This window comes from Hemiscyllium ocellatum, chromosome 19 (genome assembly GCF_020745735.1).
Source record: "Hemiscyllium ocellatum isolate sHemOce1 chromosome 19, sHemOce1.pat.X.cur, whole genome shotgun sequence".
Classification (NCBI taxonomy): domain Eukaryota; kingdom Metazoa; phylum Chordata; class Chondrichthyes; order Orectolobiformes; family Hemiscylliidae; genus Hemiscyllium; species Hemiscyllium ocellatum.
Window position 1 is genome coordinate 63,726,742 of NC_083419.1, and position 27,312 is coordinate 63,754,053.

Here is a 27,312-nt window from a genome sequence, read left to right on the forward strand (position 1 = left end):
ATATTTTTACACTGGATATGAAGTAACTGAAAAGTTCTACGATCACATAAGATCTACTATGCTAATGTCTCTGTGTTTACGTTTTACTGTTAATAAACTTAGTGACCTGTACTGCATTGGAGTGTTTATTCTTCCATCGTCCAATGAATAGCAATAAAAGTCGATTCAAAATAAGAAAAAAACATTTCTATTAAATCCTAGGAAATGATATGACCAGATAATGCGTGCATTAAGATATAAATGTAAAGATGGGGGAATCATTTACAGAACATATATGAGGATCATAAATGCATGGACTCCTTGAGGCTCTACTCTTTAATTCCATTCTCCCACATAGTGATGCTTCTGCTTCAGTCTTGTTTATGACTTCTGCTAAGAACCCAGAGTTGCACCATTCTGATTATCCCCTGAAATTGAGGGTGTTTCCCTGGATAAAGCTGGTCTTCTGATAAAAAATACAACAGTTGCAGCGCTGGTAAAAGTTCACCAACTGCAAGCACTCACATTTTCATCTTGTTGAAAGTAAAGAGCAAAAATTAAAACCTGCTTAAACACAGGCACATATCAGGATGGTTGAAAATGCGTTAAAGCACAGCAGGTCAGGCAGCATCCAAGGAATAGGAAATTCGACGTTTCGGGCATAAGCCCTTCATCAGGAATGAGGAGAGGGTGGCAGGCAGGTTAAGATAAAAGGTAGGGAGGAGGGACTTGGGGGAGGGGCGATGGAGATGTGATAGGTGGAAGGAGGTCAAGGTGAGGGTGATAGGCTGGAGTGGGGTGGGGGCGGAGAGGTTAGGAAGAAGATTGCAGGTTAGGAGGGCGGTGCTGAGTTGAGGGAACCGACTAAGACAAGGTGGGGGGAGGGGAAATGAGGAAACTGGAGAAATCCGAGTTCATCCCTTGTGGTTGGAGGGTTCCCAGGCGGAAGATGAGGCGTTCTTCCTCCAACCGTCGTGTTGTTATGTTTTGCCGGTGGAGGAGTCCAAGGACCTGCATGTCCTCGGTGGAGTGGGAGGGAGAATTAAAGTGTTGAGCCACGGGGTGGTTGGGTTGGTTGGTCCGGGCGTCCCTGAGGTGTTCTCTGAAGCATTCCGCAAGTAAGCGGCCCGTCTCCCCAATGTAGAGGAGGCCACATCGGGTGCAGCGGATGCAATAGATGATGTGTGTGGAGGTACAGGTGAACTTGTGGCGGATATGGAAGGATCCCTTATGGCCTTGGAGGGATGTGAGGGAGGAGGTGTGGGCGCAAGTTTTACATTTCCTGCGGTTGCAGGGGAAGGTGCCGGGAGTGGAGGTTGGGTTGGTGGGGGGTGTGGATATGACAAGGGAGTCACGAAGGGAGTGGTCTTTGCGGAACGCTGATAGGGGAGGGGAGGGAAATATATCCCTGGTGGTGGGGTCCGTTTGGAGATGGTGGAAATGACGGCAGATGGGTCGGGTACGTTTTGGCGCCGATCATTTGGCCCTGCCATTTTAGCTCTAAACATTTTTAGCGCTCATTACTTTGGCACCAATTCATAATAAAAAAAAGTCTTGTTTGGTTAAAGAGAGGATGACTAACGACCCAATGTAATTTTCTCAACTAGCAATGACCTGCTGTAGATTCAAATCTCGTTTTGTAATCATTTTCTCATTTAACAATTGTTAATATTCATCTCTTGCCTTGATGATACTTAAGCCCTTCTGTCTTCACATTGGAAAGCTGTAATACAATTTTCTTTCTATTTTCTTGTACGGCCCATACCAGAAATGGCTGAAAACATTCTAAGCAAGACAGACAAACCAAAATTTTCACATGATGGTTATCTAATATTCGTTTGATAAAGGTAGCAAAATGTAGAAATTTGTTTTTATAATGAATAGGTTAAAAATAATGAATAAAAAAGAATTAGATTTATTTCTTACAATGCACTAAAAACAAATTACTTACAGGCTCTACAAGACCTTTTTTTTATTCTGAATTGGCGCCAAAGTAATGAGCGCCAAAACATTTAGAGCCAAAATGGCAATGCCAAATGATCGGCGCCAAAAGGGCAGTGCCAAGTACTCCCATTCCGTATCAAGATTCCCCAAATCAATTTGACTTCCACACATACCCAAATACATCAATGTAACAGCTTCTTCTGTTTACCCAGAAAAAGATTAGTCTAAAGTTTCACTGCTGCTGGAAAAGCTGCCTGACCTGCTGTGCTTTTCCAGCATCACTCTGATCTAAACTCTGGTTTCCAGCGTCTGCTGTCCTCACTTTTGCCTAAATAAACCAGGTGCCTGATCTAGCTTAATCATTTAAACAATTTGAGAAATTTGACAGTATTAATGTCACAACTTTACACAAATAAAATAACTTACGCTCAGCAGTCTTTAGGACAGGAAATCCCAGATAAAAACTAAACTCCACCAGGTTCAGTATCCTCAGCAAGTCGCTCACATCTGAGCCATTCAGGAAGCCTCTTCTACCGTTGATAGCAAAGGTTATATTTACAGGACCTTGCCGCAATCCTCCAAAATTCTCTGCTGCATGGGTAACATTTATAATCTGAGTGACATGAAACGAGAGAAAATTAACAGGATTTCAAATGGATACCAGAGTGCTACAACACTGCCAGGAAATTCTAAACCTTACCTGGATGAGCAGTGTTCCATAGCTTCTTTATTCATCCTACTTCTTACTGGGTATCTATGAAGACTTCCTCTTACTATTCTGTGCTGTTTTATGATTCAAATTATGTCAAACATTAATTAATCCAAATTGGTTGCTTAAAATTGAGATTTGCATCCTATTTGAACTTCATTAATGCCTCTCAGCTACTTGACTTTCTCCTCTCCTCTTCTGAAAGTATGGAATGATTTTGGGATCCCATTCCTCTTCTGCTCAAATGAAGTAGGCCATTATTCATGTCATATGAATACAGGCATCAACTCAGAAATTAACTGTCTAAAGGTCATTCACATAGATAGAGAAATGTGATTGTACTTATGTTGTTCTGTAGTTCCAAGTGCTTCACATGCAACTGAAATCCCCATCGTTAACTATGGCATGTATGCCACTATATGTAAAAAGGATGTAACTAAAGGTAGAAAGTAACAAATCCATTTATTAAAAAGGGAAATCTTATTTCCTAACTGGCTATTCTAATTACTAACAGTGGATCTTTTATCTTATCACTAATATAATCACTATTTAAAAAGAGGTATAAGCAGGTGAGTTAAGGTAAAATACATTGCCTGAAATCAGCCTAACCTTTTAACATGAACAAGGCAAGCACTATCATTACTCAGCAGTTGCACTTATAACTGAGTTCTGAAATAATAGTCACAAAACTAAAAATGTTCATTCTGTTTCCTCTCCAAAAATACTGCCAGACCTGCTGAGTTTCTCCAGCAATTTCTGTTGGTTGTTTGTTTGTTTTGGACGTCCAGCATTCACAGTTCTTCCTTTTATCTTGTCCTCTATAATTTACTCATACTTGGACGGGTGTTGGATTTATGTTGATGGTGATGACTGTGATGTCGGAAATAAGCTATGTAGGAAATGACTGAACTATTGAGCAATCAGTCATATTTTGGTAACATTAGATGAAGAAAAAAAATGTTGGTCAGATGCCAGGAAAATTCCAAAAAGTTTTTCCAACACAGGCCTGAGATCTTTGCCCGGCTACCAATTTATGTAAACACTTAAATGGGGTCTCAATTTAACATCTCATTCAGAGAAAACCATCTTTAGCATTGCAGTGTCAATTGGGCTGATGTAGTCAAGTTTACTTGTCTCATCAAGATGTCAGACTGGTTGATAATGGAACACAATGAATACCTGACGGCATCAAAAGTACTGTACCATAATTAAATAACTTCCATTTAAAATTAATAGGAAATTGCAGCTGAGTACTAGTGCTATTCAACAGAGAATAGCAAACAATACACCAGCACATTTATAGTTAGTATCCATGAGGTACAATTCAAGAATTTCCCAATTAGCACATGAAATCACTATTCCCACATGCAAATGTCTGGTAGATAATTGTTCTACATAACAACAGGTGATGTGGCTTAAATGATGATAACAGATCTGTGGAAAGGCACAGAGTAAGGCTATGCAACAGTTGCTCTCAATAAATACTAGCACCAAGTATGCAGTGCCAGATAGGAGACTCATACTCTTCCAGTGAAGCACCTCTAAAGCTTTCATGCAACATTACAATTGTAATGGACTAGGCCAGACCACTCAAAACATTCTTTTACAGGCAACCCAGACCACAACTTTGCAATTTGTTTCAGTAAGTGTACAGTGAAGATTACCCTAAGTTAGCGAGGCTGGCTACCTGGTTTTAAAACAGACAAAAATTTATTCACAAAACTACACAATGAAACACAAAGAACAGAATAAAGAACCCCTACAGAACTCAGTCTATCCAAACTAGACTTAATTATGCCATCCCAAATATACACAAACAAACCCCCTTAAAAGTAATAAAAATGGAACAGATGCTTACAGGTTGAAGGTAGAAAGGCAGAAGGAGAGAGAGCATTTCGCAACCTGTTTCCACAAAGCTGAACTCCTAACTAGTTGTAACTGAACTAATCAGCTAGAGAGGTGACCACTCCCCTTTCATTATACAGGCTATTGCTAAAAAAATGACCACTTTGGCCTGAAGTCTCATCTGTTTACATTTGAACAAAAGGCCTCTCAAAATCCTTTTTCATCTCTGTAACAAACTAGTCACCTCGGAGCCGGGAGTGTTTTATGACCCCTCTGAAACAAATCAAGGGCATGTACCCTTGAGAAAAGGAATAACTTTTAGAAAATAGGGACCAGCTTTGTGACACCTCCCTCCTTTAACAAAATGAGACATCAATATAAAAAGATCACTTCACTTTTAAAACCCTTCAAAGAACAAACATATACACTATACTAACTATAAATATGCAAACATGCATAACCACATGCAAATTCAGGTGGTGGCACATCCACCACCAAACGCCTTCATATCTCATTCAAGTCTTGATAATACATCAGCAATCATGTTTTCACAACCTGCCACACACACAATTGTCAAATTGAATGGATGCAACAACAAGCTCCATCTAAACAGTCGGGCATTTTTGTCCTTAGATTTTGCACAAATATCAATGGGTTACAATCAGTGTATATGATTATCTCCGATGCATTGTTGGTAATATAAACACTGAAATGTTGTAATGCCAACACCAAGCTTAAAGTCTCTTTCTCCCAGGTTGAATATTTTTGTTGATGAATGTTCAACTTCCTGGAAAAATATCCGATGGGTCTTTCAGTTCCCCCGTCATCCTCCTGTTGGAGCACCAACACCCGCATCACTGGGTTTGATAGCCACCTTGAGAGGCTTCGCGTAATCCAGTGTAGCTCATACTAGGGCAATGGTTAACACAGTTTTTAGGCTATCAAATGCCTTTTGACAATCTGCTGTGCATTGAAACTTCTTGCCCTTTTTTAACAATTCGGTGAGTGGAGCAGCCACACTTGGCAACTTGGCATATACTTTTGGTAAAATCCACTCAATCCCAGGAAGTGTAGTACAGCTATTTTTTTAAACCAACGGTGTGGCAAATTCCCCAAATACTTTCTTTTTTGCATGTCCAATAACATGGCTCAGGAAGGTCACTTGGGGTCCAGCAGCTTCACATTTAGCAAGGTTTATCACCAAGCCTGCATTCAAAGTTGATCGAATAAGTCTGATAAATGCTGTAAATGTTCCTTCCATGAGTGACTAAAAACCACTAGGTCATCAATGTAAACAACACAATTATGTAACCCGGCAATGATCTTATTAATCAATCTCATATAGAATGTGAGGAAATAGATGGTGACACCTTGAAAAATGTCCATTCTGCAGAGGAGGAAGTGCTGGATGTCTTGACACACAAAGATGAATAAATCCCCAGGACCTGATCAGGTGTACCCTAGAATTCTGCAGAAAATGAAGAAAGTGATTGCTGAGCCCCTGGTTGGGATATTTGTATATTGATAGTCACAGGTGAGGTGTCAGAGACTGGAGGTTGGCTAACATGGTACCATTATTTAAGAAAGGTGGCAAGCACAAGCCAGGGAACTATAGACCAGTGAGCCTGACGTCAGTGGTGGGCAAGTTGGAGGGAATCATGAGGGACATATTTGGAAAGGCAAGGACTAATTAGGCAACGTGGCTTTGTGCGTGGGAAATCATGTCTCACAAACTTGATTGGGTTTTTCGAAAAAGTAAGAAAGAGGATTGATGAGGGTAGAGTTGTGGACATGATCTATATGGACTTCAATAAGGCGTTCGACAAGGTTCCCCATGGGAGACTGGTTAGCAAGGTTAGGTCTCATGGAATACAGGGAGAACTAGCCATTTGGATATAGAACTGGCTTGAAGATCGAAGACAGGATGGTGATGGAGGGTTGTTTTTCAGACTGGAGGCCTGTGATCAATGGAGTGCCACAAAGGTTGGAGCTGGGTCTACTACTTTTCGCCATTTATATAAATGATTTGGATGTGAACATAAGAGGTATAGTTAGCAAGTTTGCAGATGACACCAAAATTGGAGGTGTAGTGGACAGCGAAGAAGGTTACCTCAGATTACAACTGGTTCTTGATCAGATGGGCCAATGGGCTGAGTGGCAGATGGAGTTTAATGTAGACAAATGAGAGGTGCTGCATTTTGGGAAAGCAAATCTTAGCAGGATTTATACACTTAATGGTAAGGTCCTAGGGAGTGTTACTGAACAAAGAGACCTTGGAGTGCAGGTTCATAGTTCCCTGAAATTAGAGTTGCAGGTAGATAGGATAGTGAAGGAGGCATTTGGTGTGCTTTCCTTTATTGGTCAGAGCATTGAGTATAAGAGTTGGAAGGTCACTTTGCAGCTGTACAGGACGTTGGTTAAGCCACTTTTATAATATTGCATGCAATTCTGGTTTCCTTCCTATCAGAAAGATGTTGTGAAACTTGAAAGGGTTCAGAAAAGATTTACAAAGATGTTGCCAGGGATGGATGATTTGAGCTACAGGGAGAGGCTGGATAGGCTGGGGCTGTTTTCCCTGGAGTGCTGAAGGTTGAGGAATGACTTCATAGAGGTTTATAAAATCTTGAGGGACATGGATTGGATAAATAGACAAAGTCTTTTCCCTGGGGTGAGGGAGCCCAGAACTAAAGGGCATAGGTTTAGGATGAGAGGGAAAAGATATAAAAGGGATCTAAGGGGCAACTTTTTCACACAGAGGATGGTGCGTGTATGGAATGAGCTGCCAGAGGAAGTGGTGGAGGCTGGTACAATTGCAACATTTAAGAGGCATTTGGATGGGTATATATGAATTGGAAGGTTTTAGAGGGATACGGGCCAATTGCTGGCAAATTAGTTGGAATATCTGGTCGGCATGGATGTGTTGGACCGAATGGTCTGTTTTCGTGCTATATCTCTAGGACTCTGAAACGTGGCTGGAGCCATTTTCATACCAAATGGCATAACTTTGAACTGATATACTTCATTTGGCATTACTAATGCCTAAATTGCCTTTGCTCTCTCTCGGACTCTGAGCAAGTCCAACTTAGAAATCTAAGTTGCTTGTGTCACTTTTTCGACAAAGTCCTCCAACCGTGGAAATGGATATGAATCAGTCTTTGTAACTACTTGACATAACCGTTGGGTACCATCTGGCTTGGGAACCATGACTATGGGTGAGCTCCAGTCACTGTAACTCACTTCGATTATGCCACCTTGGAGCATGCACTCTATCTCCTTCTGAACCTGTGCCAACTTCAGAGGGTTATGCCTATAAGGATGTTGCTTAATTGGAACAGCATCTCCTATCTCGACATCATGCACAATTAGGTGAGCACTTTCCAGTGTACTTCCACATATCTCCCCATATGCTAGTAGTAACTCCTTCAGGTCATTTCTATTTCTTGTGGAAGGTAACTCAATAATTTATTCCAATTTTTTCCAACTTCCTCATTGTTCAATTTGATTTGAGGTATGTCCAATTCAGAATCCTCTGAACTTGGTTCTTCCTTCTGTGCTGTACTCATTCACACCTTCTCCTCTTGCTTTTCTTCCTTGTCAAAATACCTTTCCAACATATTCACGTCATACTCAGATTTCTTCCGATCTGGAGTCCTTATCAAGTAATTCACCTCACTCAGTTTCCTCTTGATTTGATACGGTCTACTAAACCTTGCTTTTAAAGGCTCACCTGTTTCTGGAAGTAACAACAATACCTTATCCCCAATTGCAAAATTGCGAATTTGTGATTTCCTATCCGCTTCCTGTTTCATGTATGCTGTGATACTTTCAAATGCTGTCTAGCCAACTCTCTAGCTCTATTGAATGATTCTCTAAACTTTGACACATAGTCGAAATGGGTGATCACTGAATTCTGACTTATCAATTCCTCCATAACCAATTTTAACTGTCCTCTTACTTCATGCCCAAAAATTAATTCAAATGGACTCAATTTGGTCAATTCATTTGGTGTATCTGTGAGCACAAAAAGTACAAACGGAACTCCTTTATCCCAATCATCTGGATAATCCTGACCACAAGCCCTCAACATGGTGTTTAATGTTTGATGCTATCTCTCTAGTGTTCGCTGCGATTCTCGATGGTACACAATAGATTTGAACTGCTTTATTCTCAAGTTATCCATAACCTCCTTGAATAGTTTGGATGTGAAGTCTGATCCTTGAGCGGACTGGATCTCTATTGGTAGTCTGCATCTAGTAAAAAATATAAGTAATTATGACTCTAATTCTTCTACACCTTTTTTTTTTAAGCTGTGATGCTGTGTAACAGGATTACCTCTGGAAATAAAGTCAACACATTCATTATAGTTAATAAACACTTATTCACACTTTTTCTTTGAGATAGGGGACCTACGCAATCAATCAAAAGTCTTGTGAAAGGTTCCTCAAATGCTGGAATGGGGATTAAAGGTACAGGTTTTATTACTGCCTGTGGTTTTCCAATCAGCTGACATGTACGATACATCTGGAAAATTCAACTACATCCTTCTGTAGAACAGACCAGGAAAAAAAGTCTTTGTATTTTAGCCTGCGTTGTCCTCACCCCCAAATGACCTCCAAGTGGTAGCTCATGCGCCACTCGCAGCACCTCTTTTCTATACCCTACTGGAAAAGCAATTTGATGAAGCTCTGCCCATTTCTCATCTGCTTGAATGTGCAATGGTCTCCATTTCCTCATTAAGACATCATTTGTTAAGTAACAACAGACAGGAATACATTCACTTTCCTTCTCTGCATATGCTTTTTGATACAACTGTTACAACTTCTCATCTTTCTGCTGTAACTCAATAAGCATAGCAGAGCTAAAGATAGCAGGTCAGGTAGCATCGACGTTTTGGGCATAAACCCTTCTTTAGGAAAGAGGAGGGTGTGCCAAGCAGGCTAAAATAAAAGGTAGGGAGGAGGGACTTGGGGGAGGGGCGTTGGGAATGTGATGGGTGGAAGAGGGTTAAGGTGAGGGTGATAGGCCAGAGACCCCCTCGCCGGCCTATCACCCTCACCTTAACCTCCTTCCACCTATCGCATTCCCGACACCCCTCCCCCAAGTCCCTCCTCCCTACCTTTTATCTTAGCCTGCTTGGCACACCCTCCTCTTTCCTGAAAAAGGGTTTATGCCCGAAACGTCGATTCTCCTGCTCCTTGGATGCTGCCTGATCTGCTGCGCTTTTCCAGCAACACATTTTTCAGCTCTGATCTCCAGCATCTGCAGTCCTCACTTTCTCCAGAGCTATAGATATTTTTATGTTTACCTAGTTGCTCCTGCTCTGTCCTGCTTAACTGATCAAAAAAAGTCCCTGATAAAGTTATGCCAGCTTCCTTATCTATGCCTTTTCATCTCCCCTGCTCCAACTTGTGCCTCTGTGATCTTCTGATCACACAATCAGGGAAAATTCCTGGATAAACATCCTTCATTTCTTCAGTTGCCTGGATCCTGTTGGCTTTTCAATTAGAGGTAGCATGAATCAGCTATATCATTTGCAAGGACAAATTATATTCCCAAACCTGAGATTTGTCCAGTAGTCCTACCACAAATTCTCCACTCTTCTCTGGACTCTCTAGCATCAATTTACATAACTGAGCACTTTTTGTCCCACCATGAATTACCAGTACTTTTTTTCTGGCAATAGTCCCTCAGGAGTACATATCTTCTTATCCTTTGGCATTACAGACTGAGAGGATCCTGTGTCCCTTAATATTGTAACCTCTTCACCTGCTACTTCTGGCCTATGTGAATAAATTTTACCCTTAAATGCATATTTTTTAAGCAGATCTGGCATTTCCTCGTTAATCAACCTCTGATCATCTTGTACACTGAGGCAGTTGTCTAACTTACCTTGTGCTTTTTGTTACTAGTCCAACAAAACTCCTGCACTTGTCTGATTTTCTTACATCTGACTTTCTCCTAGCCCACCAACACCGTGATTTTGTGTGGCCCACTTTATTACAATGAAAACACCGAAGCTTTTAAACTTCTTTTTGCCCCTCAAGGGTTTCTTTCTCACCCTGTGGTAAGTTATCCTGATGATCTTCACTAAGATCTACCTTTCCCTTTCCACTTGAGGATTTCTCTTTGCTCCATTTTCTGTCCCTTACAGGCCAAAATTGGTTCTGGAAGCCAAACCGAGTTTTATGGAACACCTCATAGTCATCAGCCACTTCAGCTGCTAACCTTGCTGTTTTAATCTCTGCTCTTCCACAGGAGTTTGCACTAATTCAGGAAGTGAATTTTTGAATACCTCCAAAATAAATACCTCTCTAAGGGCTTCATAGGTTTGCTCGATTTTTATAGCTCTTATCCATCTATCAAAAGATCCTTTCAAACTCAATGTAGATTTGACCTGGGTCCCTATATAGATTCCCGAAACGTTGTCTATAGACTTCTGGTACAAGCTCATATGCACTTAAAATGGCTTTTTTCACCTCCTCATACTCCCGAGATACCTCCTCTGATAGTGATATGAATGCCTCATTAGCCCTACCTACAAGTTTTGTTTGGATCAATAAAACTCTCAATGCCACTGGCCACTGCATTTGTTTAGTCACCTTTTCAAATGAAATTTTAAAAAAAAGCTTCCACATTCTTCTCATTAAATTAAGGCAATGCTTGAATATACTTAAACAGTTTCTCACTGGCTTCTGACTTCCACTCTCTTCTTCACTAAGCCTACCTTCAGCCTTCATCTCTAGCCTTTTAAGTTCTTTCCGTTTTAAATGCCAGTTTCTGAAGTTCAAAAGCTCTCTCCTTTTCCCTGTCCTCTCCTGCTGTCTTCTTTTCCCGCTCTTCTGTTTTTAATCGTAACTCAAACTGTTTCACTTCTGTGGCCCTTTCCTTATCTCTCACCTCTAACTCAAACTGCTTCATTTGCAATTGAATTCTTGCCATCTCTATAGATTCTGATGGCTTAAATGCTGAGCTACTGCTGTAATTATTTCTCCCTTCCTCACAGAAGCAGGCAGGTTCAACCCCAGCTGGTCTGCTAATTCCTGCAGCTTGGTCTTATTCTCCTTTTGCAAAACTTTCAAAGTCATGGCATCCACTTCCAGAAAGCTTTTGGCGACTGAAAGAGCCATTACTACCCCAAGCTTTGTCTACCCAAACAAACCAACACCTGAAATAAAGACACTAGCACCTACCACTCGTTGATAAAATCCCACAAAGAGCCCCCAATCTGTTATGGACTACGCCAGGCCACTCAAAACATCCTTAAAAGGGAACCCAGACCATAACTTTGTAGCTTGTTTCCGTTAAGTGTACAGTGAAAATTACCCTGAGTAAGTTAGCTAGGTTGACTACCAGGTTTTATAACAGACAAAAGATTATTCACAAAATTACACAATGAAGCATGAAGAACAAAGAATCCTTACAGAACTCTATCCAAAGTAATCATGCTATTCCAAATATACACTGAGCTGGGAATTTGTGTTACAGATGTTTCGTCCCCTGTCCAGGTGACTTCCTCAGTGCTTGGGAGCCTCCTGTGAAGCGCTTCTGTGATCTTTCCTCTGGCATTTATAATGGTTTGAATCTGCCGCTTCCAGTTGTCAACCAGAAGCGGCAGATTCAAACCACTACAAATGCCAGAAGAAAGATCACAGAAGCGCTTCACAGGAGGCTCCCAAGCACTGAGGATGTCACCTGGACAGGGGACGAAACGTCTGCAACACAAATTCCCAGCTCGGTGAACAGAACCACAACAATGAGCACCCGAGCTACAGATCTTCTCTCAAACTTTGAATTCCAAATATATACTACAGTCCCAATAAGCAAACCCCCCTCTTAAAAAAAACAGTAAAAGTCGAACAATAGACAATAGGTGCAGAAGTAGGCCATTCTGCCCTTCGAGCCTGCATCACCATTCAAAATGATCATGGCTGATCATCCTTAATCAGTATCCTGTTCCTGCCTTATCTCCATAACCCTTGATTCCACTATCCTTGAGAGCTCTATCCAACTCTTTCTTAAATGCATTCCACACAGCCACCACTCTCTGGGTGAAGAAGTTTTCCTCATCTCTGTCCTAAATGGTCTACCCCGTATTTTTAAGCTGTGTCCTCTGGTTCGGCACTCACCCATCAGCGGAAACATGTTTCCTGCCTCTAAAGTGTCCAATTCTTTAATAATCTTATGCCTCAATCAGATCCCCTCTCAGTCTTCTAAACTCAAGGGTATACATGCCCAGTCGCTCCAGTCTTTCAGCATAAGGTCGTCCTGCCATTCCGGGAATTGACCTCGTGAACCTACGCTGCACTCCCTCAATAGTCAGAATGTCTTTCCTCAAATTTGGAGACCAGAACTGCACACAGTACTCCAGGTGTGATCTCACCAGGGCCCTGTACAGCTGCAGAAGAACCTCTTTGCTTCTATACTCAATCCCTCTTGTTATGAAGGCTAGCATGCTATTAGCCTTCTTCACTACCTGCTGTACCTGCATGCTTACCTTCATTGACTGGTGTACAAGAACACCCAGATCTTTTTGTACTGCCCCTTTACCTAAATTGATTCCATTTAGGTAGTAATCTGTCTTCCTGTTCTTGCCACCAAAGTGGATAACCATACATTTATCCACATTAAACTGCATCTGACCACTCACCTAACCTGTCCAGGTCACCCTGTAATCTCCTAACATCCTCCTCACATTTCACCCTGCCACCCAGCTTAGTATCATCAGCAAATTTGCTAATGTTATTACTAATACCATCTTCTATATCATTAACATATATTGTAAAAAGCTGCGGTCCCAGCACTGATCCCTGCAGTACCCCACTGGTCACTGCCTGCCATTCCGAAATGGAGCCATTTATCACTACTCTTTGTTTCCTATCAGCCAACCAACTTTCAATCCAAATGCTTATAGGTTGAAGTTAGATAGGCAGAAGGAAAGAGAGAGTTTTGCAACCTGTTTCCACACCGCTGAACTCCTAACTAGTTCTGGGCTGAACTGCTCAGACAGCTGACCACTCCCCTTTCAGTATACAGGTCACTTCTAAAACATGACCATTTTGACCTGAAGTCTCATCTGTTTACATAATAACAAAAGGCCTCTCAAAATCCTTTTTCATCTCTGTACCAAACTAGTCACCTCAGAGCCGGGAGAGTTTTATGACCCCTCTGAAACAAATCAAGGACACAATATCCTTGAGAAAAGGAATAGTTTTTAGAAAAAAGGACCAGCTTTGTGACACAATAGTTCACTGCTTAGCATGCAAAGCTATACACCAAGGATGGTACACATGTGAATTATGTCTGAAATTTTTTTTTATAATGAAAGGCTCTTCCATCCAAACCCTCACTCCATCATGTTCCATATTATACATCCCTAATGTATCAGAAGTGGTTTGATTTTGTCTGCATTTCATCCCTTTACAATATTAAACAACTATCATAATTTCCCACCTTCTAACAAAATCAGCCTGAGATATTCACTGAGCTAATATTGCTTCAAATATTACTGCTTCAGTTCCTTTACACTGCTGCAGTCAGTCACTCTTCTAATCATGCATCTTTTGATGTTGTTGGAATTTCAGTTTAATCAAGAATAGTCAACTTAATAAATTAGAAAATGTTAGTTCTCCCCGGAAATTTCACATTCAAATCAAGTACTTGTAATACTCTTTGCTTTTCGTGAAAACTTTGATCCCTTTCATCAGAGGGCCGACAAAGGCACATGTTTGTCATTTGTATAGCATTTATGATTCAATAATAATACACATCAGTAAAGACTGGAAGCATGATCTGAAAGGAGGCATTTTAGTGAAAATGTTGAGGTCCAAGATCAACCTGTTTTAGGCTGAATTAATGAATAGTGCGATGGGAAAGTTGGGTAGTAGCGGGGTGGCCTATGATAAAGAGAGAACAGTCGCAACTAGAAGAAATCTTTTCCTCTCTACCCCAGACATCCCTAGATGGAGCACTATGACGGGAGTGTAGAAAGATGAAACTCAAGTAAAGATGAAGCTTAAGTAAGAGCAATTTCCATACTTCTTGCTTCTATTTTTAAATGTGGCATATCTCCCTCTCCATTCTTCCACGAGTGACACTATGCTACATAAACAGAGAGTCCAAACAAAACCAAAATCAGGCTTCAAGCACATCAGTAGGCTGATATTAAACGCAACCATGATACTTAGCTGCAATGCACAGCTGTTTGATTTTCTAAGGATCAATAGTTTCATCATTGTGACAGAACAGCAGCTGATCAGTTTACTCAAGAAAGCCAGTGTCTTACATAATATTTTGTGGGACTTGGATGTTGCTAGCTGGCCAGCATTGATAGCCTATCCCTATTTGCCCTTGAGGAGGTGGTGGTGAACTATCTTGTTGAATTACTGCAGTCCACTTGCTGTGGGTTGACCCACAATGCTGGTCGGGAGGGAATTCCAGGATTTTGACCAAATGACTGCGAAGGAATGGTGGTATATTTCCAAGTCAGGATGATGAGTGGCTTGAAGGGGAACTTGCAGGTCATAGAGTCATAGAGATGTACAGCATGGAAACAGACCATTCAGTCCAAGCCGTCCATGTCGACCAGATATCCCAACCCAATATAGTCCCACCTGTCAGCACTCGGCCCATATCCCTACAAGCCCTTCCTATTCATATACCAATCCAAATGCCTCTTAAATGTTGAAATTGTACCAGCCTTCACCACATCCTCTGGCAGCTCATTCCATACATGTACCACCCTCTACGTGAAAAAGTTGCCCCTTCGGTCTCTTTTATATCTTTCCCCTCTCACCCTAAACCTATGCCCTCTAGTTCTGGACTCTCTGACCCCAGGGAAAAGACTATGTCTGTTTATCCTATTCATGCCCCTTATAATTTTGTAAACCTCTATAAGGTCACCCCTCAGTCTCCGACGCTCCAGGGAAAATAGCCCCAGCCTGTTCAGCCTCTCCCTGTAGCTCAGATCCTCCAAGCCTGGCAACATGCTTGTAAATCTTTTCTGAACCCTTTCAAGTTTCACAATGGCATTCCGAAGTACTGCTGCCCTTGTCCTGCTAGATGGAAGTGTTCATAGTTTTGGAAGGTGCTGTCTAAGGATCTTTGGTGAATTTCTGCATGCATCTTGTAGAGAGTACACACTGCTGCTACTGAGTGCCAGTGGTGGAGGGATTGAATATTTGTAGATGTGGTGCTAATCAAGTGGGTTGCTTTATCCTGGATGGTGTCAAGATTCTTGAGTGTTGTTGGAGCTGCACCCATCTAGGCAAGTGGGGAATATTCCATCACACTCCTGACTTGTGCTTGTAGATGGTGGATAGACTTTAGTGTGTCAGGAGGCGAGTTACCTACTATAGTATCCCTAGTTTCTGACCTGCTCTTGTCGCCACTGTGTTTATGTGGTGAGTACACTTGAGTTTCTGGTCAATGGTAACCCCAAGGATGTTCACAGTGGGGGATTCAGTGATGGTAATACTGTTGAATGTAATGGGTCAGTGGTTAGAGAGTCATTTATTGGCGATGGCTATTGTCTGGCACCAATGTTACTTGCTGCTCGTCGGCCTAAGCCTGGATATTGTCCAGATCTCGTTGTGTTTGAGCACAGACTGCTTCAGTATCGGAGGAATCACGAATGGTGGTGAACACTGTACACTCATCAGCTAACATCCTCACTTCTGACTTTATGACAAAGGGAAGGTCATTGATGAAGCAGCTAAAGGTTGTTGGGCCTAAGACACTACCCTGAGGTACTCCTGCAGAGATGTCCTGGAGTTGAGATGATTGACCCTCCACAACCACCACCATCTTCCTTTGTGCCAGGTATGACTCTAACCAGTGGAGTGTTTGCCCCCTGATACCCATTGATTCCAGTTTTGCCAGGGCCCCTTGATGCCATACATGGTCAAATCTGGAGTTGATGTTAAGGGCTGTCACTCTCGCATCACCTCTGAAATTCAGCTCTTTTGCCCATGTTTGAACCAAGGCTGTAATGAGATCAGGAGCTGAGAGATCCTGGCGAAACCCAAACTAGGCGTCTCTGAGCAGGTTGTTGCTGAGTAGATGCTGCTTGATAGCACTGTTGATGACCTCTTCCATCACTTTACTGATGATCAAGAGGAGACTGATTGGGCAGTAATTGATCGGGTTGGATTTGTCCTGCTTTTTGTGTACAGGTTATACCTGGGCAGTTTTCCACATTGTCAGGTAGCTACCAAAGTTGTAACTGTATTGGAACAGCTTGGCTAGGGGAGCAGCAGCAGCTTCTGGGGCACACATCTTCAGTACTAAAGCTGGAATGTTATCAGGGCTCATTGCCTTTGTAGAATCCAGTGCCTCCTGCAGTTTCTTGATATCTTGTGGAGTGAATCGAATTGACTGGAGACCAGTATCTGTGATGCTGGGGACCACCGGAGGAGCCAGAGATGGATCACCCACTCAACATTTCTGACTGAAGCTTGTTACGAATGCATCTGATGTGCTGGGCTCCTCAATCATTTAGAATGGGATATTTGTGAAGGTGCTTCCTCCAATGAGTTGCTTAATTGTCCACCACCATTCATGACTGGTTGTGAAAGCACTGCAGACTTAGATCTGATTGGTTGTGGGATCGCTTAGCTCTGTCTATCACTTGCTGTTTATGCCGTTTGGCATGCAAGTAGTCCTGTTTGGTAGCTTCACCAGGTTGACACCTCATTTTTGGTATGCCTAATACTCTCCATTGAACCAGGGTTGATCCCCTAGCTTGATGGTAATGGTTGAGTGAGGGATATGCCAGGCCATGAGGTTGCAGATTGTGTTGGAAGAGTGTTCTGTTGCTGTTGATGGCCCACAGATCCTTATGGATGCCCATTCCCAAGTTGCTAGATCAGTTCGAAGTCTGTCCTATTCAGCACGGTGATAGGGCCACACAATACTGCGGAGGTTATTCTCAATGTGGAGGTGGGACTTTTTCTCCACAAGGACAATTGACAATGGTTCCATGGTCATCAGTCCAGATATACTTTTTTAAAATTCAAATTCCACCATCTGCCGTGGCGGGATTCGAACCCAGGTACCCAGAACATTACTCTGGGTTTCTGGATTAATAGTCGAGCAATAATACCACTAGGCAATCACCTCCTTTAAGTGCCAGATCAACTAAAACTGAAGTTGAAGGACCTGAGTTTAAACAGACAGTGTGGTTCAAGTGTTTTGATTCTAAAGAGGAGATAGCGAGTGCCAAAGGAGGAAGAACTTATTGTCTAGGTAGCCATATAGTTCCATTACTAACTCCTGTGCTTCAGGAAATCCAACTGTTTAGGAATTGCTAGACTTTACATAATCTTCAATGAGGAAGAAGACGAAAGTGCTGGTCAAGATGAACAACGTATCAAGCACCTTTCTGATATTGCAGACATCTTTATGCTAATCTTTTACAACAGAGACACAAAAACTTAGTACTGTGGTGATCTTGAACCCTACTACGATACCATCCTTACAGCGAAAATTGGCTTCACGTCTTCTTGAGACAGAATGGTCAAGCTCCTTGCTTGGCTCATAGGTCAACATGAGTTTCCAGAAGTAGCTGTTCTCAATCTTTGTCAAGTAAATCTGCATTGTCAGCAGGTACAGATGACAGCATGACAATATGCATGACACGACTGGTGGCTTTTCTCCTCACTATTATGTTTGAACCCATGAGGGAAAATATTAAAAACAATTCAAATGTCTTGTAGTGGAATGTCAGGAAAGATTGTAGTTCAGATTTAGTGCTTCCAATTTCAGAATGAGGTGAATTAGCCAGAGCATAGCTTAGGTGTGTACAGTATTTCTTCACTTATTTAATAAGATGCAATGTTACTGAACTGCTTCCATCATGGAGATAAAAAGTATTCTATTATCATGATGATATGGTGACCCAAACCTCAAATGTCACAAGCCAAACAAGGAGGAGTGATGGAGTAGTGCTTATTTTACTGGACTAATAATCCAGATCCAGAGGCTAATATTCTGGGGAGGCAGATTTGAATTCTATCAAGGCAGCCTACGAAATTTAAAATCAATAAAATCTCGAATTAAAAGCCAGCGTGATGGTGACCATATAGCAACTGTCAACTGCTATAAGAACCCATCTGGTTCACAAATGCCCTTTAGGGAAGGAAATCTACTATCCTTACCTAGCCCAGCCTAAATGGAATCTCCAGAAGCAGTGTAATGTGATTGATTCTTAACTGTTCTCTCAAATGGACCAGCTATTCAGTTGCATCAAAACGTTTTAAAGTGTAAAGAAAGGAATGAAACCGGGAGGATCAACTGGCATTGATGGAGGCACCAGAAACATAACGGCAAACAGCCCTATCGTCCACGAAAAGTCCTCCTTACCAACTGCTTGGGGTTTCTACCAATAGAGGAAAGAATTGTCACATATTAGTTAAGCAACAGCCTGAAATAGTCAGACTCTGAAATAATACCTTACAGGCAACATTCCAAACAATCTGTGGATAAGTCACAGGCAGAACAGACTCACCAGAGGTGGCAGCACAACGGTATATAGTTAGAAAGATGTTGCACAGCAAGTCTTCAAGATCAGCTCCAGACCTGATTAAATCTAACAGCATTAGGTCAATCAAGCAAACCTCCTGCTGATCATTCTCTATTTCTCCACAACCCTCCATCCAACACCAACCTCAGATAATGAACTAATGCTCCTCCACATTGAACACCATCTAGAGGAAGCACTGAGGCCAGCAAGGGTGTAGAATGTATTCTGGCTGTAGGATATCCATCACCAAGAATGGTTTGGAATCACCATTACTGACTGAGCAGACACAGCCCTACAGGACATAGCTGGTAGACTGCGTCCATGGTAAGTGGTGAGGGAACCAAGAGTGAAAAATGTCTTTGACCTAATTCTTTCCAATCTACCTGTTGCAGATGCATCATTCTATGACAGTATCTTTAGATATATCTTTAGGGATGCAAAATTCCATTATTACATTTAGGAAGCACTCTATTAATTCTGTGAAATGAACCAATGTGCTAAATATGACTTGGAACAGATCTAGCAATTCAAAACTGAATATCCTTTATGTACTGTGGGCCACAGGTAAAAGTATTACATTCAAACAGTCCTCAGGACAGGTACAGTACAAGGTTAGATAGAGTAAAGGGGTCTCTACATGGTCCTCATCAAACACTCCCAGCACAAGTAGAACAAAGAGTTTCTACTAAAGTGCAGGAAAATCTCCCTTCACTGTCTTGACCGAGCATAAAGATCAAAGGTTTTCCAACTAGATGCTTTCTGACCTGAGATGGCTGATCACAGATAAGAAAGAAGCTGAGTAGAAGGAAGAAACAACAAGGGAAAGAAGCCTCTTATGTGAGCAATCTAGAGATACCCTAACAGTATATTTATACTAGGACACACTATAAACCAGAAAGTACTGGGGGCTTGTAAGAAAGGTATGACACTAATCATCTGTGATTTTAATATGCATGCAGACTAGATGAAACAAATTGGCAAGTAAAGCCTTTGAGGAAGAGTTCATAGAATGCCGTAGAAATTATTTTTTGGAGCAGTACATTGGGGAACCACTCAGGAAGTAGACTATTTTGGAGTTAGGTAAAAACAATGACTGCAGATGCTGGAAACCAGATTCTGGGTTAGTGGTGCTGGAAGAGCACAGCAGTTCAGGCAGCATCCAAGGAGCAGTAAAATCGATGTTTCGGGCAAAAGCCCCTCACCAGGAATAATGGAGTATTGTTTAATGAGATGGTATTAATGAACAACTTCATAGTAAAATATTCACATTGGAATAGCGATCATAGCATTTTGGAATTTCAAATTCAGTTTGAGGACAAAAACCCCCCGAGTCTCAAAACAGTGTTTGGAATATTCTAGTGTTACATAAGCATGAGGACAGGTCTGTTTCTATGGAGTACGCAGAAGGATTAAAACGTAGTTGATGAACAGTGGCAGACATTTAGGAATATATTCAACTCTTCGCAGTTAAAATATATTCCAGAGAAGCAAAAGTGTCCATTGCTAAGCAATGATGTTAATGACAACATAAAGCAAAAACCAAGGCATACCATAGTGCAAAAGCTTGGAGGATTGGGAAACGTTTAAAAAGTAAAAAGGGTTACTAAAAAAGAAATAAAAAGAACAAAGGTTAATTGTAAAAGAAAACCAGTGCATAGTATCAAAATTGGATAGCAAAAGCTTCTAGAAGTATATTTCAAGGAAGAAAGCAGCTAGAGTGAATGATGGTCCCTTAGAGGACAACACTGGAGAGTTAATAATGAGGAACATAAAAATGGCAGAGACACTAAATACAAATTTTACCTCCGTTTTCACAGTGGTGATAAGTGAAACCAGCCCAATAGTAACCAGTAATGCTGTGTTTTCAGAAGAAGAATTAACAGTCACCATCAAGAGAGAAAAATTATTGAACAAGCTATTGGGATTAAAAATAGACAAGTCCTCACGGTGTGATGGCCTGCATCCTAAGGTCTTAAGGAAGTGGCAGCAGGGTCAGTGGATGCGTTTGTTATAATATTTCAACATTCCCTGGATTCTGGGAAGGTTCCAGTGGATTGAAAAAATGCTAATGCAATGCAAATATTTAAAAAGGGAAGGGGGCCAAAAGTAGGAAACTACAGACCAATTAGCTTAATGTCCATCATTGGGAAATTGTTGGAATCCATCATTAAGGAAGCGGTAAATGGGATATGCGAAGTGTCAAAACATAATCCACCAGAGTCAGCATGATTTTATGAAGGGGAGATCATGTTTGACTAATTTGCTAGAGCTCTGTCAAGATGCAATAAGCAAAGTGGATGATGGATGTGCTACAGCTATAGTATATCTGAACTTCCAGAAGCATTTGATAACATGTTGCACAAAGATTTATACACTAGGTCAGATCACACAGTTTCAGGGTTAAAATAATAGCTAGGATAGAGGATTGGCCAACCAACAGAAAGCAGAGTTGGGATAAATGGATCTTATTCTGGTTGGCAAGCTGTAACTAGTCGGGTGTTACAGGGCTTAGTCCTTGGGTCCCAACTATTTAAATTTTTTAATAATGACTTGGATGCAGAGATAGAATATATTATAGCCAAGTTTGCAGATTACGCTAAAATAGATATGAAAATGAGTTGCATTAGGAAATAAGAAATATATAAATTGATATTGATAAGTTAGATGAATGAGCCAAAACTTGGCAGATAGAGTTTAACGTAGATAAAGTGCAATGGTCTCTATTTTGGTCAAAAGAACATAGAAGCAACATATTGCCTAAATGGAGAGAAATGTTTTGATGCAGAGAGATCTGGGTCATGTTGTGCATGAATTTTAAAAAAGCTAGTATGCAGGTACACCAGGTAATAAGGAGGAGAAATTGAATTTTGGCAGTTACTGCTTTAAAAATGAGCATGGTGGCTTGGTGGTTAGCACTGCTGCCTCACAGCGCCAGGGACCCAGGTTTGATTCCAGCCTCAGGCAACTGTCTGTGTGGAGTTTGCACATTCTCCCTGTGTCAGCATGGGTTTCCTCCAGGTGCTCTGGTTTCCTTCCACAATCCAAAGATGTGCAGGTTAGGTAAATTGGCCATGCTGAATAGTCCAGTGTTCAGAGATGTTTGGGTTAGATTCATTGGTCAGGGGTCAATGTAGGGGAATGGGTTACTTTTTGGAGGATTGGTGTGGACTTGTTGGGCCGAAGGGCTTATTTCCACATTGTGGGGATTCTATTCTATGAAATGTAACATAAAAGTAGGGATGTTGTTGTTGCAACTGTACAAAGCATTGGTGACATTGAATATGGAGTACTGCATCCAGATCTGGTCCCCTTACTCCAGGAAGGATGCAATTGCATTGAGGCAATTCAAAGAGGGTTCATTGGATTGATTTCACAGGTGAAAGGCTTGTCTTATGAAGAAAGAAAGAGCAGTACAGGCCTTGACTCTCTGGTAGAATGGGAGGAGATTTATACTGAAGTATAAGATTTTAAAAGGGATTGACAAAGTAGATGTAGAGCAGATGTTTAGGGCAATCTAGATCAGTTTTAGGATAAGGGGTAGCAGATTTGAGAGAGAGAATGAGGAGGAATTACTTCTCTCAATGATTATCAATCTGTGGAATTCACTACCTGACAGCACAGTGAACGCCAGGACATGAAATAAATTTCATTTGTAACAGGCTAAAGGGTTATGGGGAGTGGGAAGGAATGTGAAGTTGAGGCCAAGATGAGATCAGTCATGATCATATTAAAATGCAAAGCAGGCTTGCTGGCTGAATGGCCTATTCCTGCTCTTAGTTCTTAGGTTCCTTATAATTCTTGGTTCAAACTCTAAGCTGTCTATCAAAGCAGATTCAGTCTAATTATTTAACGGGGTACATAGCCGCTTGTCCAGGCTTCAGATACCTTGTAAAAGATGCTGCAGTGTTTTAATCTCTAACTTGCTATACAAAAAATATCATGGAAAGGGCAAAACTAACAAATGACCAGTGTAGTTCACTTGCCAGTTCCAGTAAGCTCTGACCCTTGACCAGAACAAACTGCTTTAATGATGTTGGTCGACAGATAAATATTAGTTGCTGGGAAGACAGGAAAATTTTCTCTGCTTTTCTTTGAATTAGTGTCATATCTAAATTTGAGGGTGTAATTGTCCATGCTGTATTACTTCCTTGGTACTAAACTGAGAGATCAATCTAGATTTAATCAGTTTTGGAGTGGGAAGTGGCATTCATTTTTCAGTATGGAGATGTAGTTGCCCACTATTTTGGGCAAATCAAGTTCTTTTAAATAGAATTGAGCTGAATTCAAGCACATTTTGGAGATATTTATTAGAATCTTCAGTCACTGAAACAAGTAGAAGAACATTTCACTTGAAGAATGTTATTTCATGGACAAGTCAAGCTCAACCTCACCTGGACTGTGAAGCCTTCTCTTTCTTGTCGTCTTCTGTGAACTTCTGCAAACGCCATAGTCAATCCTTTCTCAATTCTCTGAGTGAAGTTGCAAAATCTCACATCAACATAACGAGGGACAAACTGAAGAACTGAAGAGAAGGGAGAGGGATTAGACAAGAAGTTTCATGTCACTAGCTTATAATAACTGAAAGAATAATTGTATTTTGGTAAATGGTATTTTGAAATGTCACCAGATTGCATGATCCTGCCTGTATTTACAATGGCCCACTCCCTGGTTGAGTTTGTTTCTACCTTCTTTCAACACAGTGCATTCCAAACTCCAGTGCTTAATGTATCACAGTATAAAAAAAAGTTTCTCATCTCTCCTAGCTGTCTGGCTAATTATCTTACCTCTGCTTACTGGCCTTCCTGGCTCAGGAAACACTTAATTAAAACTATTCATAATTCATAACAGCTCAGCTAAATCTCCTCTTGACTTCTCTACTCTAAGCAGCATAAATTTACTCCCTATTCTTTCACAGATTATAGACACTACTCACAAAGCAACACATCTTCCACACCTCTAACTATCCTCGAGGGGCTTACTAGATAGTTAGGAGACAGTTAAGGGTCAACCATGTTGCTGAGGTCTGGAGTCACTTGTAGGTCAGATCAGGTGAAAACAGGTTTCTTTTCTCGAATAAACCAGAAAGACTTTAATGATTATTGATTTTAATCAATAAGTCTTTCATTACATCCATAACAGATTTTTAAAAAGTAAGTAATTGCCTGCTGGATTTGCACCAATCTCTGGATTACCTGGCCTGTATCACACCACCATTTTACAGTCTCTCCAGATTAACTCTCCAACATTCTTGGCAGCATTCTAAGAGAGCTCTTTTGCACCCTCTCCAATGTTATCACCCCACAAATTACTCAATGCCCTCTGAAAATATTGATCGACAGTTATTTTCTAGAATGTTTTTTAAGAAAGAGAAAGAAATGTAGTTCAGATAGTAATGAAGTGCTACAGCAAATAAACAGATGACTCTGACAGTTAAGTGCAAATGTGAAGATGCAAGGATCAAGTGGTGGTTTAAAATGAAGGAGATAAGGGAAGTGATGGATTCGGGAAAAGTTCAAAGATAAAGTAGAAGACATTATGGCTTATTGAGGAAAGAAGCAGAATGTAAGTCATAGCTACAGTTTTCCTACAATCCAACCCCAAATGCAGCTTTCCTCACTACAAATGCTGCTTTAAATCATTAATCAGCCAAAAGGAAAACAGAGTTAGGAACAAATAAAAGAAAGTTTAGGGAAAAAAAGTACAGAGAAGGAAACAGTACAAAAACACCAGGTATGTAAGAGAGAGGCCATACCCTCCAGTTCAATGTGAGTGATATCAAACTTATCAATTAAAATATGTTTAATTTAAACTTTTTTTCAGATGATTCCACAAAAGTCAATAGCAAACTGGCAAGTGGGCATTTCAGAACATCTTTCAACAGGAAATCATTCATTCAGTTAGATCTATCATCATATGAAAAGTTTTTAAACTCTACTCACCACCCATTTTACTTAATTATTGTGTTAAATAATCAGTTTCTAACACTAGTTTGCACCTCATCTTGCAATTATGGCTTAAGCAATCATGATAATTAAAAAAGCAATTAGTTGGGGGGGGGGGGAGAGAGTCGAAGAAGATGATGAAATACGGGAGTAAGCTAGCTAGTAATATAAAAGAAGATTGCAATTTCTTTTAGCTATTGAAGAGGTAAGAAAGAAGCAAGTATGGACATTGGATCACTGGAAAATGAGGTGGACAAGTAATAATAAGGAACAAAGAAACTGCAAAGGAACTGAATAAGTATTTTGTGTAAGATTTCACAGTGGAAGACACGAGGAGCACACTAGAACTTCAAGACAGTCAGGGGACAGAGGTCAGTGGCCATTATCATGGAGAAGGTCCTTGGTAAGCTGAAAGGTCTGAATATGGATAAATTATCCAGACCAGATGAACTGCAGCCATGAGCTCGGAAGGAGATCGCTGAGAGAATAAAGGAGGCATTGGCGGTGATTTTTCAGTAATCACTAGAGTCAGGTAGGGTGCCAGAGGATGGGAAAATGGCTAACATAACACCCCTGTTTAAGAACGGAGGGAGGCAGAAGACAGGAAACAATAGGCCGGTTAGCCTGACTTTGGTCATTTGCAAGATTTCAGATCCATTATTCAGGAAGAGATTGGGGAGTACTGGGAAGAGCATGATAAAAGAGGCCTGAGTCAGCACGACTTCGTCAAGGGTAGGTCATGCGCATGAAATGAGTTCGAATTTTTTGAGGAGGAAAAGAGTACATTAGACAAAGGAGAGCCAGCGGAAATGATCTGTTTGGATTTCCAGGAAGCCTTTGACAAGGTGCTACACAGGAGGCTGCTAAATAACAGGAGAGCCCAAGGTGTTAGGGGTAAGGTATTACGTGGATAGAGGATTGGCTGACTGGCAGAATGCAGAGAATAGGGGTAAAGAGGTCTCTTTCAGGGTGGTGCCGGTGACTATTGGAGTTCTTTATGGGTCTGTGTTTGGACCACAACAATTAACAATCTGAATGAAGGAATGGAGGGCATTATTGCAAAATTTGCATCAGATACAAAGACAGGTGGAAAGATATGATTTGGAGATGCTGGGAAGGATACGTAGTGATGAGAAAGGAGGGAGGCTGCAGAAGGACATTTAGGAGAGTGGGCAAAAAAGTGTGAAATTATGAGATTATGCACTCTGGTGAGAAGAATAGAAGTGTAGACTACTTTGTAAACTGAGAAAGCTTTTGGAAATTTGAAGCACAAAAAGGACTTGGAAGTTCTAGTCCAGGATTCTATTCAGGTTGCCAGACAGGTTCAAGCAGTAGTTAGAAAAGTAATTGCAATGTTAGCATTCATTTCAAGAAAGCTAGAATATAACAGCTGAGATGTACAGCTGAGGATGTGTAATGCTCAACTGAGATCACACTTGGAAAACTGTGAACAGTTTTGGGCCCCATTTCTCAGGAAGACTTTGGTGGGGATCCAGAGAAAATTTACAAGAATGATCTTGGGAATGAACAGTTTGGCGTATGAGGAGCAGTTCAGGACTCTAGATCTATACTCAATGGATTTTAAAAGGGCGAGGGTTGATCACATTAAAACTTACAGAGTACTAAGAGACTTGGATAGAGTGGACATTGAAAAGATTTCCCATCAATAAGACACACTAGACTGTGGAGGCCAAGTCATAGCATGTATTTCAAGGCAGAGATAGATAGGTTCTTGATTAATAAGGGGATCAAGGGTTGCGGGAAAAAGGCAGGAGAGTAAAGTTGAGAAACATTAACTATGATCGAATGGAAGGACAGACTTGATGGCCCAAATGGCCTACTTCTACTCCTATTATTTTATGATGTAATATTAATAGTGATGATCAACCTTTCCTCTCCCACTCAACTTGTGCAACCCTCATTGTCTAGCTTAGAAGGCTGAAGTGACCAATTCTTTCCAATCTCTCCCATAACATTAGACAAGAAAATTCTGAAGTTAATAGATAAAGGACCATAGAGTCATGGTCATAGAGATGTACAGCATGGAAACAGACCCTTTAGTCCAACCTGTCCATGCCGACCAGATATCCCAACTCAATCTAGTCCCACCTGCCAGCACCTGGTCCATATCTCTCCAAACCTTTCCTATTCATATACCTAACCAAATGCCTCTGCAATCGTACCAGCCTCCACCACTTCCTCTGGCAGCCCATTCCATACACGCACTACCCTCTGTGTGAAAAGGTTGCCCCTTAGATCTCTTTTATATCTTTCCCTTCTCACCCTAAACCTATGCCCTCTAGTTCTGGACTCCCCAACTCCAAGGAGAAAGTGAGGTCTGCAGATGCTAGAGATCAGAGCTGAAAATGTGTTGC

General features: G+C 41.1%; 1 protein-coding gene across 1 annotated transcript in view; it reads right to left on the minus strand.

The window, feature by feature from the left end:
- si:ch211-1e14.1 (UPF0606 protein KIAA1549) overlaps positions 1 to 27,312 on the minus strand; it is a 257,773-nt gene that overhangs the window by 91,047 nt on the left and 139,414 nt on the right. The window contains exons 5-6 of the mRNA XM_060839554.1: positions 23,387 to 23,517; positions 2,350 to 2,536 (exon numbers count right to left, since the gene is read on the minus strand). Of these exons, the coding sequence (XP_060695537.1) occupies positions 2,350 to 2,536; positions 23,387 to 23,517 (318 nt within the window). The remainder of the gene's footprint in view (positions 1 to 2,349; positions 2,537 to 23,386; positions 23,518 to 27,312) is intronic.